The sequence below is a fragment of the Calliopsis andreniformis genome, chromosome 10, assembly GCF_051401765.1.
Source record: "Calliopsis andreniformis isolate RMS-2024a chromosome 10, iyCalAndr_principal, whole genome shotgun sequence".
Taxonomy (NCBI): Eukaryota; Metazoa; Arthropoda; class Insecta; order Hymenoptera; family Andrenidae; genus Calliopsis; species Calliopsis andreniformis.
In genome coordinates this window covers 9,473,810-9,490,229 of record NC_135071.1, presented here as the reverse complement: position 1 = coordinate 9,490,229, position 16,420 = coordinate 9,473,810, and the positions used below count along the sequence as shown (strand labels likewise).

Here is a 16,420-nt window from a genome sequence, read left to right as displayed (position 1 = left end):
AGGAGTATGAAACGTGTCACAGTTATACAAGGTGTTAGAAATTTTAAGAAGTGATTCTACGTACCAAAACAGAACGAGAATCAAGAATGACAAAATTGCGTTTAAGGTTTCGTTTCAGAGTTATTAATTGTTGAGGAAACGCCTAAAATACGGGTGTAGAAATTACTTTTAAAATGACGCTAGATACAAATTGCATAAGTTTAGCATTGAAAAACCATAATGGGTTTCGTGATGGTGGACCTTCGTTCTTGAGATATTTTTATATAAAGTTACATGTTGCGCTAATAATTTATGTGTTCCCAACAAAAGGTTGTGGATACTACGGTAAAGCGTTAGGTTACAATGCTGCAAGTCGCTGGTTAAAAAATGCATTTTTAAATATACAATCATATATAAGTAAAAGAAAGCTTTTTTGACGATATAAAAATTTATTTAGGATGAAAACGAAACTGTAGCCCGTCGGTAAGAATTCTGAACCAACCGATATAGCTTTAAATAAAAATATCTCGGAAACAAAAGCCCACTATTACAAAACTCATCAGGGTTTTTCAATGTTAGACTTGTACTACAACTTGCACCTAGTGTCATTTCAAAAGTGATTTCCACACACATGCCTTCCTCTTATGAGTTGCCACTTATTCTTCTGCCGATCACTAAGCAGGTAGGTCAGACACAGCAAAGTCAGTAGAATAAGTCCCTTGTCAAATAGATTTCACGCGAATTTTAGACGTTTCTGCAACATTTAATAACTCTGAAACGAAGTCTTCAAATGTATTTTTACCATTCTTGATTTTCGTCTTATTTTAGCTTGTAAAATTATTCTAAAAATTTTTAACACCTGTCGTCGAACACTTTGTACATTTAGTTATTTACGTACCATCTGTACTTCTTTCTCGTGGTGGATTATAAATAAAATTCGCGGGTAAGGAACGAACTTTGGCGAGCCCAGGTCTGCCAATAGGAATCTTCTCATTCCTTAATAAAACTGATTCACGCTCCCTAACATCGTCATCTTCTCCCAAACCATCATCATCATCTCTATCTCTTTTCACGTTATCGTCGTCATCTTCTTCTTCTTCAACTTCTAGTAACTCCTCTTGCTCTGCTGCCAATTCCCTTTCTAGCTGTGTCTCCATGTCGAGTTCATCTTCCATCTTACAAACAAATTTTACGTTATTATTGTATTGTTCCATAATAATGGATAGTATAATAATACTATTATGCATATCTTTACCTGTTTATGACTTTCTTCAAGGTGTTTCATGAGCACAGCCACGACTACGTTTACAAGAACGAATTGCGCCATTAGCACAAAAATTACAAAAAAAATTGGGGCGATAATGGTGCTCACGCAGCAGTTTTTCACGCAGTCAGCTGCTTCGTCGCAGTCGTCTCTTAAAGTATCCTTCATGATACCGTTCCAATTATCACCAGTAGCAACTCGAAAAAGCGTCAAAAATGCCATACCGAAATTACTAAAGTGAGCATGTTCACCCAGGCCTTGACAAGGCATTTCATCGTTGCATTCTACAATATTAAATAATTAACAATAAAATAATGTTTCTTTGCAACGTGTTATTTAAAAGTGTTTCTATAATTTAATCAAATCAGCTAAGAGAAAAGAAAATTATTATGAAAAGTTTTGTACAGAATATTTTTAAATTATTCTGTTAAATATGAAATTATTTAGCATCAACTTTGAAATCAATACTTGCCTAGACGACCGAACAGTTCCACGCCAAGGGCTGCAAATATGAAAAAAAGCAGAAAAAATAGCAAACCCAAGTTTCCAACCTGTGGCAATGCCTGCATTACTGTATCTAAAAGGGCACGTATTCCTTTCGCCATTTTAAGGAGCTTCAAAACTGTAAAAGGATATTTTTGATGATTTATTCATTTTATTAAATGTAACGATAATCTGTTAATTTTTCGTGTATCTTCAACTTACCTCTGGCAATTCGTAGAACTCGCATCACGCGAATTATGGTAGGATTAATGGGAATGATTTTTGATTCAACTTCCTCAAGAACAATACCAACCACTGATAATATAACGATTCCTACGTCTAGCTGATTCCACCTGAAATAAAATAAAAGCATTTTCCCTATTGTACATCATATAAAACAAAATGCTCTTTAGATTACGTTGAAAGAGTTAAAATGTATATGAACATTTTTCATTATTTTGATATCTACGATAAATTCTAAATATTCCACACACTTTAAACACATTGCAGAAAGTAAGAAAAATAACATAATAACGCTCACTTGTCTTTAAGATAAAGATGTAAACCCAAAGCAAGAAGCTTCATGAAGGATTCAAGAATGAAAACAGCAGTAAAGAAGTAATTAAATATCTTTAGAGCATAAGTTAATGCTTTGGGCATCATGTAAAACTCCATCGCCATCGTAACAACGTTCAGGCCGATTACCGCAGCAATTGCTAGGTCGAAATATTTAGACGTCACTACGTTATGAACGAAGAGCCTGGATTTCGAATAATTCGTATAGTATGGTGGCTCGTGCATTTCTAAAAAATAAGTTCATTATCAATAATAATGAAATTTTCTATTTTAATTAGAGCTAAAACTTTTGAGTAATAAAACAGTGCGTCAAAGAACAGTGTTAAATCTCATAAGTTTTTGATTTAAGAGCGTGCAATGATTTCTATACATACGGAAAAATATCTTCATGGTAAATCAATTGATACCATTTTTAAATTCGAAATCAAATGGGATCACACTGAAAAATGCCTAAAAATATTGACATTTTGATGTTTTTAAGAAACCAGTAGTAAAATTCTGTTTGGTCTGAGGGACTGTAGATACGCCCTCAAGGATAACTCGAAGGTTTTAAACAATATTCTAGCAGTTTGTGTTCGAAATGAGCACTATGACCTTTATTTTAAAATCGTATTGGTCTGTAATACTTATCTACCTTACTATTCATATCGACCTTACGTAATGACAATTTTCAGAATTCACAATTTTGAGTTTAGAACTATTTTTTAAGGTAATTTTTTGAGGTGCATCCGATTCCAAAGTTGAAAATAATATCAATCGACTCATCATAGCAATATATATTCAATTGCCTATGAAAACTGTCGTACGCTCTTAAGTTAGTAAGCACCTATACAACTTAATACTATTCTTTGTTGGTTTTCTTACTTCGACGTTTCTTCTCCATTTGCAACGCTCGTTTAGCAGCTCTTCGCACTCGTTCTTCCTTTTCCTGTTCTTCGCGACATCTGTGAAAATTCTCCACTACAACACCCACGAACATATTAAGTACGAAGAAGCCTACTAGCAAAATGAAAGCTATAAAGTATAGTAGCCGCCATTCGGAGTAATTTTCAATTGGCTGGAACAGAATGAAAACAACAGTAATTTAATTTCTTGTCTTTTAATATTTGTTTTAGGTTTATGTGTTAGAGTTGTATAACCTAGGTGAATTCTAAGTTATAAATAATTATCGAGAGATATATTAATAGATCAATGATTATTTACCGTGAATATCTGTCTACAGTCTTAATTGAGTATGATTTTAATTATGTATATTCGCAGTAAAAGTACAATAAAACTGGTAATGAGAAATATGTACAATAAGAAAAGAACACTTTAGTTTCGAATTTATTTTTAAGTGGATAAACTAAAGTCCTGCTTAATTAAACGTTTTTAAAGACTATATTTATTATTATTATTATAGCATCGAAGTTCATATGGCATGTCTTAAGAATTATATGTCATTTCTTTTTATATTTCTTGGAGCAAACAGAATTGTTATTTAAAACATTTATACATATATCGTGTACATAGCGAAATATAAAGTAATGACGAAAAATAACGTAATAAGCTTCGGTCTGGGATAAAGTTTTATGAAAAAATTGAGGCTATAATGTTGTCCTTTAATATCTAAATTGTATATTTAAAAAAAAAATCAGTGAAGAGTAAAAAAAACTTCTACTCCGTAACAGTTACTAAGAGATTTGAAATAATAATTCATTATAAATATTGATTGATATCCATGCTCTATATAACTAAGAGGATAGAGAATAATATCTACTATGATATGCTAATCTAGAAATTAGTGCTATAATATATAAATTGTTACCTGTTGGTCAACACCGACAGCATCGAGCCCAGTATACATAATATTCACCCATCCATCTCGTGACGAGAGCACGAATAACGACATTAGAGCTTTGCCGAGGTCGTCGAAATTATATTTTCTATTCAGCCAAACATTTCGTTTGTCGGCCAGGCAGTCCGTCTTATTGCGCACATTTTTTATGTCAGGCCCTTCGCAATAATAAAAGGCACCCTTAAAGAGCTGCACGCCCAAGATACCGAAGATTACGAAAAAAGTACAGCATATCAAAACGATGTTGCCAATAGGTCGTAAAGAAGATAACAATGTCTGAACAACAAGTTTCAAACCAGGAGCTCGATTAATAACTCGTAGTGGTCTCAACGACCTTAAAAGTCTAAAAACCTGAAAAAAATGAATCACATAATTCAGATATTTCATAATCAAGTAAGGATATTAAACAAAATTATTGAAAAATTGAATTAAAAGAATCTTTCTTATAATACAGTAAATAGTAAAGAGACTAGAATTTTTAAAGGATCTAGCAGTAATCTACGTATTAATATTATTCAAATTATAAGTATATTAATATGAATTAAAATTAGAAATTTATAAACGTGAGTAGGAAATTATTGACACGAATTATGTTGTATTTTGTAATGCTTTGAATTTATACGATTTCTTAAAAGAAATTGCACAAGTAGAATAGTCCAACATGGAAAGTGTAGTATAAGAAATATTTTATTTATATTGAAAGATCTAAATTTAAGAAAAAGAAGTATACCCTTAATATTCCAAAGATTCTTGGACTACTTGACGAAAGTAGAGACATCGATAAATCGATTATGGAAATGATCACAAGAACTCCATCCATAATATTCCAACCAGAAGTAAAATAAGCGTCTGAACCATACAACATGCCAGATGCAACAACCTGTGGTCACATATAATCTTCGTTATAAATTATTTTCTCAACGGCTGAATAAAGAATATTGGCGAAAAATAAATTGTACCACCTTAATAAACATTTCAATGGCAAATACTCCAGTAAAAATGTAGTTCGCAGTTGATAAAAAAAGTCTTTCTCCGCTATCAGGTGGTATATTTGGTCGTTCCATTGCTAAGGTAATACAATTAAGACCAATGAAAAAAAGAACCACATTATCAAACCATTTCTGGTCAACCAACGATCGACACAGCACACGAAACCTAAAATACGAGAAGTATAATATAATTTACTGTTATATGAATAGTATAATTATCTAGTTATGAAGTGTTTAAAAAAAACAATTAACTGAATTTTAAAATGAAAATCATGTAATAAATTATTATTAGTAAATTAAGATACATCATTATTAGAGATTGTATTTATGTTAATATAATCGTCAGTATTAACACAATTTTAATAGAATAAAGAATAAAAATGCTGTATGGGATATCAGTGTCAGAAATTTTAAGAGGAGACACTCAATATGTCAAAATAGGATAAAAATCAATTCCTTTTAAAGTTTTAAAAGAAATTAAAAACATTTAAAATGCGTGTGAAATGTGTCTGACTTGGGACCTACTTTACTACTGGCGTATATTAGTCAGATACAGCGAAGTCCCTAGTCAATAAGTCCCTAGTCAGACGCATTTTGTGTGTATTGTAGGTGTTTTCTCAAACTTAAAATCTTTGAAACTCAGAAATTCTGAAATGGAACTTGCAATGCACTTTCGTCTATCTTCATTTCTATCCTATTTTACATGTAGAACTATCTCCCTTAGAATTTCTGATACTTGTCATCGAATAGGCTGTATATAATATGTTTACTATCATCAAACAAAGAATGTAAGCAAGTTCTCACAGTTGAGACTTTCGGGTGCAGAAGATCAAATGACATATTAGCTGCAGTGCTTGTGAAAAATTGGAAAAGTTTTTCCTAAAGGACACGGCTTACAGCCAAAATCTTCAACAACTATGCTTCACTGCGAAAACCTTGAATCTCTAAATAGTATAAATAAGTATTTCACACACCTATTATTCGGTGGGAAAACATAGAGAGAGTAATCGTCACGTTCCTTAAGACACCCTTTCGGTTCAAAAAACATGAAGATCTTTTTAATTCTCTCAATGCTACTCGCGCTTCCGTGACCATTCAGCGGAGACGTCTGTTCATCTGTGCGTGCGTTGTCTTCTTCTTGATCGGGAAGTCGTTTGATTCTGGGCAGTGGACCAGTCTCCATAGACAAATTATTGATTGTACGTGCTGTTGAGCATTGCATAGACACTTCGTCAATAGGTAAACCTTTCCCCGTCGACGACTGAACGTTTTCGTATCCACGCAAAGAATTTCTTCGCGAGAGATCGTCGATCCAACGCATCTTTAAAATATTTTAATTACAACTATTAAATTGCCTTAGGGAAGTAAAATAATTGTAAATATATTTCATAAACTGGATGAGTATTATTGCTTATATTATACAGAATTATTAATCGCATATGTATTGCAAAAGTGACACAATTAAAAAAGTATGAGTAGTTTTACTTAATAAAAGTTATTTTATTTGAATAATTAGTTTAAAAAATAGTTACGTGTTGCTTGCATTAAATGATTTTCTTGTTACTATTTAAATAATTTGTAATTTACATTTGAAGAGTTCTTTGAATAAATTCTATAATTTTGATAGTTAGGAAGTAAACTTTTTATAATCAATAGAGGTATATTTACTAAACTGATCTATAGCTGTAACGTTTTTCGAGTTGTGTCAGTTTTTAAGTACATATGGGATACATATTTAGAATTATTAAACTCACTTGATTGGGCGTTGCTGTGTAGCGTCGTATAGAGGAGCTACGGCTTCCAATGGAATTATTAGGACTGAGACTACGATTATTGCTTGTTAGGACGGTCGTACGATTATTCGGCGTGTCACTTTGTGTGTCGTTCCTTATGGAACCGCGTAAGTAACCGCCATTGAAGCTGAAAAGTAATGCATAAAATTGACATTTAAAATTCGTGATAAAATTTACATGAAAAAATTCAATTACGAGATACCAAATAATTTGTTATTCATCACGTCATCATACTACAGGTAATTCGTAAAAATTTAGAGGAGTTATTTCAGACTTTAGAAATAAACGCAAAATGAACACTTTGATATTGTTACGTGTACAAAAACTTTATATTAAGAAATGTTTGGGCGTTTAGACTTGAAAATGTACGAATGTTGTCAAAGATAATTCAAACAAAAAAGTAAAGGCATAAAAAGGAAAATTAATTTATTATGTGTGTATTTAGATTTGTGTCTTACGTTGTATTAAAACCGAGCATGCTTCGACCGTTGTTTAGAATTATGGCTCTTCCAAGAGACTCGTCTTCCGTTTGAGACCACCGTTTCTTTCTTAAAGATGGCCGCGATAACTTCCACGAGTACCCTCTTTGTATTCTTGGCGGACTATAATAAAAATGGAAAACGAAATTATAATTACTTCCATCAAGGGAATTGTAAAATTCTCATAGGACGTTTTCTGTAATATTTGAGATTTCTATAGAGGTACTCCTTGCTATATTTTAGCATGTCATTTGACTTTTAAAAAAGCTACAATTGACAGCAAACATGTTTGAAACGTGAAAAAATATCTGTATAACATGAGGTATGGAAAACATTTTCCAATCACTAATTCGTCCATGTGATACTAAATAGTGCACTATGTGTAGCTAATAAATGGTATTGTTAATCTAAATCTAAGTCTAAAATTTCGAATTCCGATCAACAGAATCAGGTAAAACTCAGCGACTCTCAACTATAGTTGCAATGCTGACGAAATGATGGATTTAGAAGTTCTCCTAACAGGCTTACAACTGCAACGTACTTTAGCTATAAAAACATAAAAAACCCAAACTGGAAAATTCACCTTGAACTGGATGATTCTTTCGTTGCAGAAGTAACTGTAGCAGTAACAAGACTTATTCGTCGTGGAAATTGTCCAGCAATAAGATTCTTGGTTGGTATTTTATTTGAAACGTCAGGTAACTTTAACAACCCTGAAGGAATGCTGCATTGGCTCTGTAAAAGAAAAATTGATTTTTCGTTATAATTTTTATATTTCGTTATATTTTTCGTTATAACAGATGGAAGTTATTCGAAATGGTGGTAATATACATACACCTGAGCGATCGATAGATTCAATCGACAGAGCCGCAGTTGGATAGACAGCTCGGCAGTTTAAATCTCTGTACCCAACATCGAGGGTAGTATTTGGTGAATCTTGTGGGGTGGCTGCTGTATGGGTAATTATAGGTGGCTGGCCTACACTGCCCATCATTTTATTCTCCTTTTGAATATTGCACTTTGGTTCATCGATTTGATGTTTCCAAACTGTATTCTGCTTCTCCTTACTATTGTTGTCTTTATACTTGCGTAATTCTTCCGCACTTCGCCACGAATTCTTCCGATCCTAAGAGAATGTTGATAATCTTAAACTTATTTCAATTGAAGAAAACTAAAATTGAATTTAAAATACGAAATTCCATTTTATTGCACTGTGTTGCTTTAATAACTGCCGAAAGTAATACAAATTTACTGTGAATAATGAATATTCTGTAATTACTTATTTGAACAAAGAAACTTTTTCTTACTAACTTAAAGAAGAAAAGGTTTTCAAGAAAAAGTACATGTTTAATAGAAGTCTAATAACTTGTTTCATTTTTACCCTGTACTAAGGGTAAAAATAAGCGACACGTCTTCATACATAAAAAAATGACTATAAAAAGATTGTACTGAAGGAAACGTGCAATATGTAAAAAGTAATAGTCATGTTAATGTAATATGCTTAATACACTTTAGTATACTATGCTAAAGTAAATTAGAAAATGAAAAATATGAAGATAATTTAGCGATGGTTCATATTCAATCTTCATACCTGCGTATAAGTATCGCTATCCGTGATTGAATGTGATCTTGATATCCTAGAGGATCCTTCATCACTCCCCATACCTGCTTCTTTAGCTGCAAGTTTAGCCATTTCTCGTTGTTCTCGTTCTCTTCTTTCATTCCTCTGCACAGATACATTCCCACTTTATAACATAATCTATTCAGACGCACCACAGTCCAAATTTTGTTAGGCAAAGATGATTAAAAAACATAACAATTCAAATAATGAATTATTTCAGTATTACTATTTTAAAGGGAATTGAGAAAAAATAACTTTATTTTATGATGAAGGAAATTAAAGCATTTTAAAATAATTTTTTATTTAATTTAAAGTGAACCCATATCAAAGAATTCTTGAAGATTTCAAATACAGTTTCGTTCAGATTGTTCTAATAGAAACGAATTGGTAGATATTCGAAATTATTTAAATTTTATACGATAAAAAATATTTCGAATAATATTAGGCATAATGAAACTAATAAAATAAATTTTTAGTATCTCGAGTAAATATAAATTTATTATCTTGTATTTGTACAAGATGTTTAATAATAGGTCTGAGTTAGGTAAAAAATTTTAAGAGGTGTTTCTACATGTCGAAATAAGACAAAAATCGCGAATAACAGAATTACATTTGCAAAGATATTTGAAACTCGTATAAGATATGTCTGACATATTTGGGACTTATTCTACTGCTGGCGTGCATAAGTCAAGTTAGATACGGCGAAGTCAGTAGAATAAGTTCTGAATCAGACACATTTCAGGCGTAGTATATGCATTTATCCAACAATTAATAACTCGGAAATCATGCCTGAAACGCAATCTCGTCTATTTTCACAATTGTCTTATTTTAGCATGTAGAATCACCCTTTACAATTTGACATCGTCGAACACTCTGCATGATCAAGCTATACTGAAGTTCACAAGTTTTGGTTGACCAGAATTGTTGAATAGTGACCACACTATGTTTGAATGTACCCTTAGAAAGTCATTTGCGAAATCGATTTCCTTAAGTTTAGCAATTTGCGAAACGATCTTGAGCAGTTGAAATTCATGACCTTTAACTACTCTTAATCGAAAAAATATGATGACAAAATATGCATAAAAAAATTGGAACAACTGTCATACCTCTGAAGAAAATCCTTCGACAAGAATTGCAACCAACAGATTGAAAAGCACATAATTCCCAAAAGTCATTAGCGCAACGAAATAGAGAGCCGCCCAGTGGGAAGTTTTCTGCATGCCGTTGAAGAGTACAACATTCCAGTCTTCTTGCGTCAAGATCTATATAAAGAGAAAAAGGAAATCCCCGTGTATATGATGCGAACGACTTTCTTACAATTTACGAGACGAATGATTGGCAGAATTTCAAATACATCATTTTTGGGATGATTTTTTTTATTATACAATCTAAACTTCTTTTTTCTTCTTAGAGCTTTAATCTTTACATACTTCCTCAAATTTCACTACTGATTTTACGTACATTACAATTAAGAGATTATATTAAGAATTAAATTACTTTTGCCAATGTATAAGTTATCTTCGTACTACCATGAAATAATTCAATCGAGTCATTCATTTGCTTCTACTAATTGAAAATGTAGAAAAAAGGAAACGCTGATCATTACCGTCTCGTACTTCTCTTCTTTTTCATATAAATGTATGTATTAGTACCAATTTCACCACGAATTTCTCTCTGTATGCAACGTACACACTGAAGGCTTAAAGTGGTTACTCGGATGTGATGGTCTTATTTTGCCTTTCCCGCCGCAATTTTTCCATATATAGCAACAAGTTACAGCAACGAGATGCGGTTACTTAGTAGATACAAGGTAACAACACGCGTGTGTTATCGATTAACCATTGTTAGCCGATAACGAACAGTATTAATCGCACAATAAACAAATTCATATCCTTTAATTCTTGCAATTGTTATATCGTAATATTAGTCAGTATAAGAACAAATAAGGAAAAAGAGAGAAACTCGTCAGCATGTTGGTGATTCGAAGTGGCGAACCATTAAATCATATGTAGAGTGATGGTAGAAGAAAAGTAAAATGGAGAAGACTGTACGTATTAGGTGATATTGAGAACATGAGCTGGAATATGTAGAGCAAAGAAAGCAGAACGACTGAACGAAGTTGCTATACGCACATATACGTGTACAGATGTACAGATATGGACTTAAGTAGAAATAGAAATGGAGATATTGATAGATAGATATAGACATAGATATCGATAGAAATAACGGTATAGGTGCACAGTTACTGATAGAGATACAGATATAGATATGGATATAGATATAGATATAGATATAGATATAGATATAGATATAGATATTCATATATGTAGACATAGATATACAGATATAGATATAGATATAGATATAGATATAGATATGGATATAAATATAGACATAAGTATAGATATAGATATATGTAGATATATATATAGATATAGATATAGATATAGATATAGGTATGGATATAGATTATAGGTATAGATATAGGTATGGATATAGACATGGATATGGATATGGATATGGACATAGTCATAGACATAGACATAGACATAAACATAGATATAGATATCTATATAGAAACAGATATAGACATAGGACATAGACATAGCATAGACATAGGCACAGACATAGACACAGATATAGATATAGACATAGTTATACATCGTGCACCATGTAATGTACAGGATCATCTAAATATCTCTAGTACTTCTGGGTATATGTAAAACTGTTCAGAGCGTAGTAAATTTTCTAAGTGGGTAAACAAAATGATAGAAAACACATTTACTTCAAGGTCATGTTACAAAAGATTTAAGATCGACGATAATAACGCTCCATCACGATTATCTAACAACTGAGAATATTCTCATCTAATAGTAATTAATATTTCTGGAAATTATAAATGGAAACTATAAATCCAGAAAATATGAAGAATTTGAAGATTAGAATATTCACGGTTTAGACGCTCAGTTTAGCCATTTAAAAAAAAAAAAACTTTTTTTCTATTGTATTGACAGTTTCTCTAAATTAATTACTGTGCTTTAAATAGTTCTTTCGCGTACCCAAAAATACTGCAGTTATTTAAATGATATGTCTTATGTGATTCATCCTGTAGACATAGACATAGGCATTAAATAATGAAGAGAGGTATGTAGGTACTGATTTACATTGCATACAGTTCAGAACAGTTGAATTAGAACTTAAACAGTATGTGCATATGTAGGTTTTTAGGTCTTTTAGTTAGAAACAAAATTTAAGTAACAATATCAATTATTGGTTGTTGCGTAAAAATAAGTTTACTGAAATATTTAGAAGTATTTCTCCTAAGTTAGTAAGAGGCATATTTTGGTGATTTATAAAGTGGTCCATCTTATCGATTTCAATCCATACATTATTGATATAAAGAGTAGTCCTACATATTTCTTTCTAATATGATTAATAGATACAATATAAATATAGATATAAAAAATATTTTATATACAATTTGAATGGTATCAAGAGATCAATACATTGCAGAGGTCACTTCTTTTTCGTGCATATCTTTTTCTGTTGCATCGTATAGTTGATGTTAAAATATGTTCAGATCTGCATAATGATATGACCTTAAAATGACCTTTGCCTTTGAAAATTAAAATTAAACGTGAAAGAGTCTACCGAAAGAGTCTCTTCGTCTCTGAAGCCTGCGATCTTGGTTTCTTGATACCATTCAAATTGCATATAAAATATTTTTTATATCTCCACAACAAGAAGAGACATTTCAGTGGACCAGTCTGTGTAACTGATGTATTATCAAGAATGTCTACCTTAATAATATATCTCAAGGTTGTTGAAATAGATAAATTGGACTATTTTGTAAATAACAAAACCAATCTAGCCTTGTAAATTGTAAACCAATCAAATGCATTCAGCGTTCTCTTTTGTTTTATGAAAGGGAAAAAAGAAAAATATGAGAAAATATTTCTAAACAATAGAATAGTATTGTATGCAAACTCATCTGTTCCAAACTGTACAAAATGTTTTATTTTCATCTGGGATAATAAAATGTGTTACCTTTGAATCTCGTGATTATTTATAAGAAAACAAATGTAATTTAGAGAAAATTTATCGAATTTGGAGTAGAATAATTTTTGATCAACGTGACTTCGACGTACATGAATTCTCTTTGAAAATTTTGAATGTAGCTCTCGTATTTCAAGAGTCATAATAATCGAGATTTATGATTTATAACTCATCTATAATTGATTTGAATAATGTAAATGTTCAAATCTTTCAAAGTTATTCAAGGTTAAATTTCAATACATGATTCTTGAATCAACTTAACGTTGAAATTTAAACATATTACGCTTGTGAGTTACTCGATCTACATAGTGCTTCACTTTCATTAATGACACTATAATAAGGTATAATCGATACCAAATAACATAATGTTTGCTTTGTATGCACTATTTATAAGTATTAAATAATTTTAATCTTGATTCCTTTAAAAATGATCTTCGAAACTTATCAACGATACGACAAAAGGATGTGCTGATCAAAAAGTTTCCTTCTTACAACGCAATAAATCCAATTAGAAACATCTTTCAGAGTAACCACTAGATTCCTTGCAAATATAGATATGCCGCGACAGAGATGAATAGTTGAATTAGAAATTAAATTGAAATAGAAATCCATAGTTAGAGATACAGATGTAGATATAGATATAACGTAGAGAAAGAAAGATACCTTTTACTGACTTGCTCGGTTAAATTTCACTAAAATCTGCTCGATTAAATTTTCACGATCCATTCTCATCACCATTTTTTATATGATATTTACTAGAAAGCAGACCTATCTACTACTTTAAGCTCATTTAACTTGTGAATTCAGGAAGAGCTATTTTGGTACCTTAGAGCCAAACGGTTATTAAGAATCAGAAATTAAGTTTTTGAAAATCGAATTTGTGGTATAACATTTTGTGGATGAAATGAGTCGTTGTACATCTACAATCTCATCAATTCTGGACTCAACTTTACACTCGATTCTAGGAACCACTACTTTGACATTCAAATCGACCATTTGAATGAGCCTGCTTAATGCTGCGGTTGTAATGGATGCATTTTCTAATGAACTGATGTTCTGTCGAATGTCCAAACTATTTATCGTATGAGCAAGACAAGTTCAAATATATTCATCAGGAAATGCATCCACTGTAAGCATAGTCTCACTAAAAAAACGCTCACAATTCGAGACTGACGCGTAACATGACGTTATTTCATCATGATATAGATGCCATTTTTGAGACACATTCATTTATCAGTTGATTGTTATTTATTTGTTGACACGACATGGCTCTCTGCATATTTGCAACAAATGATGGGGACACCGACGGTTGTTTAACGTGATGCGAAAATCAAGCATTCAGTAAAGAAATATTGTGTTTCATAACAATAAAACCACTAAATATACTAGTACCATTTCAATAATTCGAGGTTTCGACATTTTTACAAATACAATTTAACATTATTTAATTTTCATACAAATCCAGAGCATCCAACGTTTCAATATTTAAAACTGATTTTATAGTTCTGTAAAATTCATAATTTAAAAAGTTTTGAAAAATCCTTTGAGATACGTTTAAAGGTTGCCGAAGTCTACAAGATATTCAAATTTGAACAAGATCTGAGACGCTACTTCAAAATGTGTCCAATTTTGCATGGAATGGCCCAATTGTAGGGTGCAGTGTAGTTCTACACTACATAGATACACATTGGTACGTTTGTTTATTTAACTAGCACACTGGGAGCTCCTCAGTTTTAGGCCCGATCCACAGTGACATTTTGACGCACGATCTCGTTGCTGTCATATGTCTGTCTTCGCTGTTTGTAATTAGCAAAGCATAGAAAAACATTATCGCAACGAAATCGCGCATCAAAACATCTCGTGTCCATTGGCTCTTATTCTAATTGCAAGTAGTGGTATGCTACATGCCATCAGGTCTCGATGACAGATAGATCTGCTTTATTTTCAAGTTTTTAAATAAGAATGCTACCTTGCTCACTTTTAAGTGCTTGGACTCGAATGGAGCCAAACTTAATCGAGCAGATTACTTAAAAATACTTTGCATATACGCTAATATGCGCGTGTTTTTGGTGTAAGAGGGCGGAACAGTGGTACCTGAAATACCGTGACAAGAGCCCAGACGATGTCGTTGAAATGTTTGCGATCACAGCGACACATTGGATGCCGCGAGACCACCTCGGCACAGGTGCAGGGCCGACTCCGGTCCGCCCACATGCAAAACTTACCCCCGAACAGGTACATTCCTAGGATGCTGCAACCGAGACAATCCACTGGCCTAAAGTATCACCGTGATTCAGATCATGGGTAAAGGTAAAGGAGCAGGGATATCGATACCACCTCACGGGGGGTCTCCAGGGTTGCATTGGCAACCTAATCCTTCAGATGAATTCGGAGCACAGTTGTTTGTTTAATTTTTTCTAATATTTCATTTTGTATATCTAACACAGATATTTAATCTACAATGCGTCAATCACTTTTAATGAAATTTCTATGGTAAAAGAAATGCTTAGGTACTGCATTTGAAAATAGATTAACCCCTTAAAGTACTTCTTAGCTAAACGCAAAAGTCCAAGACTTTGCGTTTCAAATTTTGAGGGCCACTAATTTGAATTACAAGAAATCCTTGGGTAATATATGAAATTGATTTATCGTATAGTTATCGAGAAATTATTAATAAAATTTGACACATTTTAATACCGTGTCAGAATCGAAAAAGAATTGTTCCTCCGCTACTTTTTATGTCTGAAATAGGAAAACTATATTGAAGAACGTTACCAAAACTGGAAAGAGGTTACACTGAAATTTTATAAAAGGTATATACAAGGTGTCTCAGGTTTTTTCGGTGAAACGGTGGCAGTATATTCAACGAGTGAAAATAAGAAAAAATGTCATATAAATATAGATTAAAAAATGCTTTATTAATTAGAAGAAAAATACGAAATAACAACAGACTGATTGGAAACATTTACCTATGTCAGTTATATTCCAACATGTAGCCGGTTTTTACTTATTTTAATGTGTAGATTCAACTCCTGAAGTATTGACATGTATTTCTGAAACACCCTGTGTAATACATGTACGGGCCAAATATTTTATAAATATTGCTTCATACCGAAATTTCATAGAAATCGATAACTGTTATTCCAAGACTGTCTCTTATAGATTCATACTTAAAATCTTTCTTATTTTATAAGTTGTACATATTTACATAAGGTTTAAAAAAATATTTAAACTTAAAACTGTTAATCCATTTGGGAATACGATAAAAGTGGTTGACGCAGAATTTTTTATACTTTAAGCATTGTATAAAACACATATTTTCAATCAAATTAAAATTCTGCAA

The 16,420-nt window shown here is 32.0% G+C and overlaps 1 protein-coding gene across 1 annotated transcript in view; it reads right to left on the bottom strand.

The window, feature by feature from the left end:
• The window catches only part of Ca-alpha1t (Ca[2+]-channel protein alpha[[1]] subunit T), an 84,271-nt gene that overhangs the window by 6,577 nt on the left and 61,274 nt on the right, over window positions 1-16,420 (bottom strand). Inside the window, exons 17-32 of the mRNA XM_076387329.1 lie at window positions 10,128-10,283; window positions 8,992-9,126; window positions 8,236-8,526; window positions 7,984-8,135; window positions 7,380-7,523; window positions 6,883-7,048; window positions 6,103-6,449; window positions 5,102-5,294; window positions 4,870-5,019; window positions 4,110-4,490; window positions 3,167-3,359; window positions 2,268-2,529; window positions 1,949-2,079; window positions 1,716-1,865; window positions 1,235-1,527; window positions 878-1,154 (exon numbers count right to left, since the gene is read on the bottom strand). Of these exons, the coding sequence (XP_076243444.1) occupies window positions 878-1,154; window positions 1,235-1,527; window positions 1,716-1,865; window positions 1,949-2,079; window positions 2,268-2,529; window positions 3,167-3,359; window positions 4,110-4,490; window positions 4,870-5,019; window positions 5,102-5,294; window positions 6,103-6,449; window positions 6,883-7,048; window positions 7,380-7,523; window positions 7,984-8,135; window positions 8,236-8,526; window positions 8,992-9,126; window positions 10,128-10,283 (3,421 nt within the window). The remainder of the gene's footprint in view (window positions 1-877; window positions 1,155-1,234; window positions 1,528-1,715; window positions 1,866-1,948; window positions 2,080-2,267; window positions 2,530-3,166; window positions 3,360-4,109; window positions 4,491-4,869; window positions 5,020-5,101; window positions 5,295-6,102; window positions 6,450-6,882; window positions 7,049-7,379; window positions 7,524-7,983; window positions 8,136-8,235; window positions 8,527-8,991; window positions 9,127-10,127; window positions 10,284-16,420) is intronic.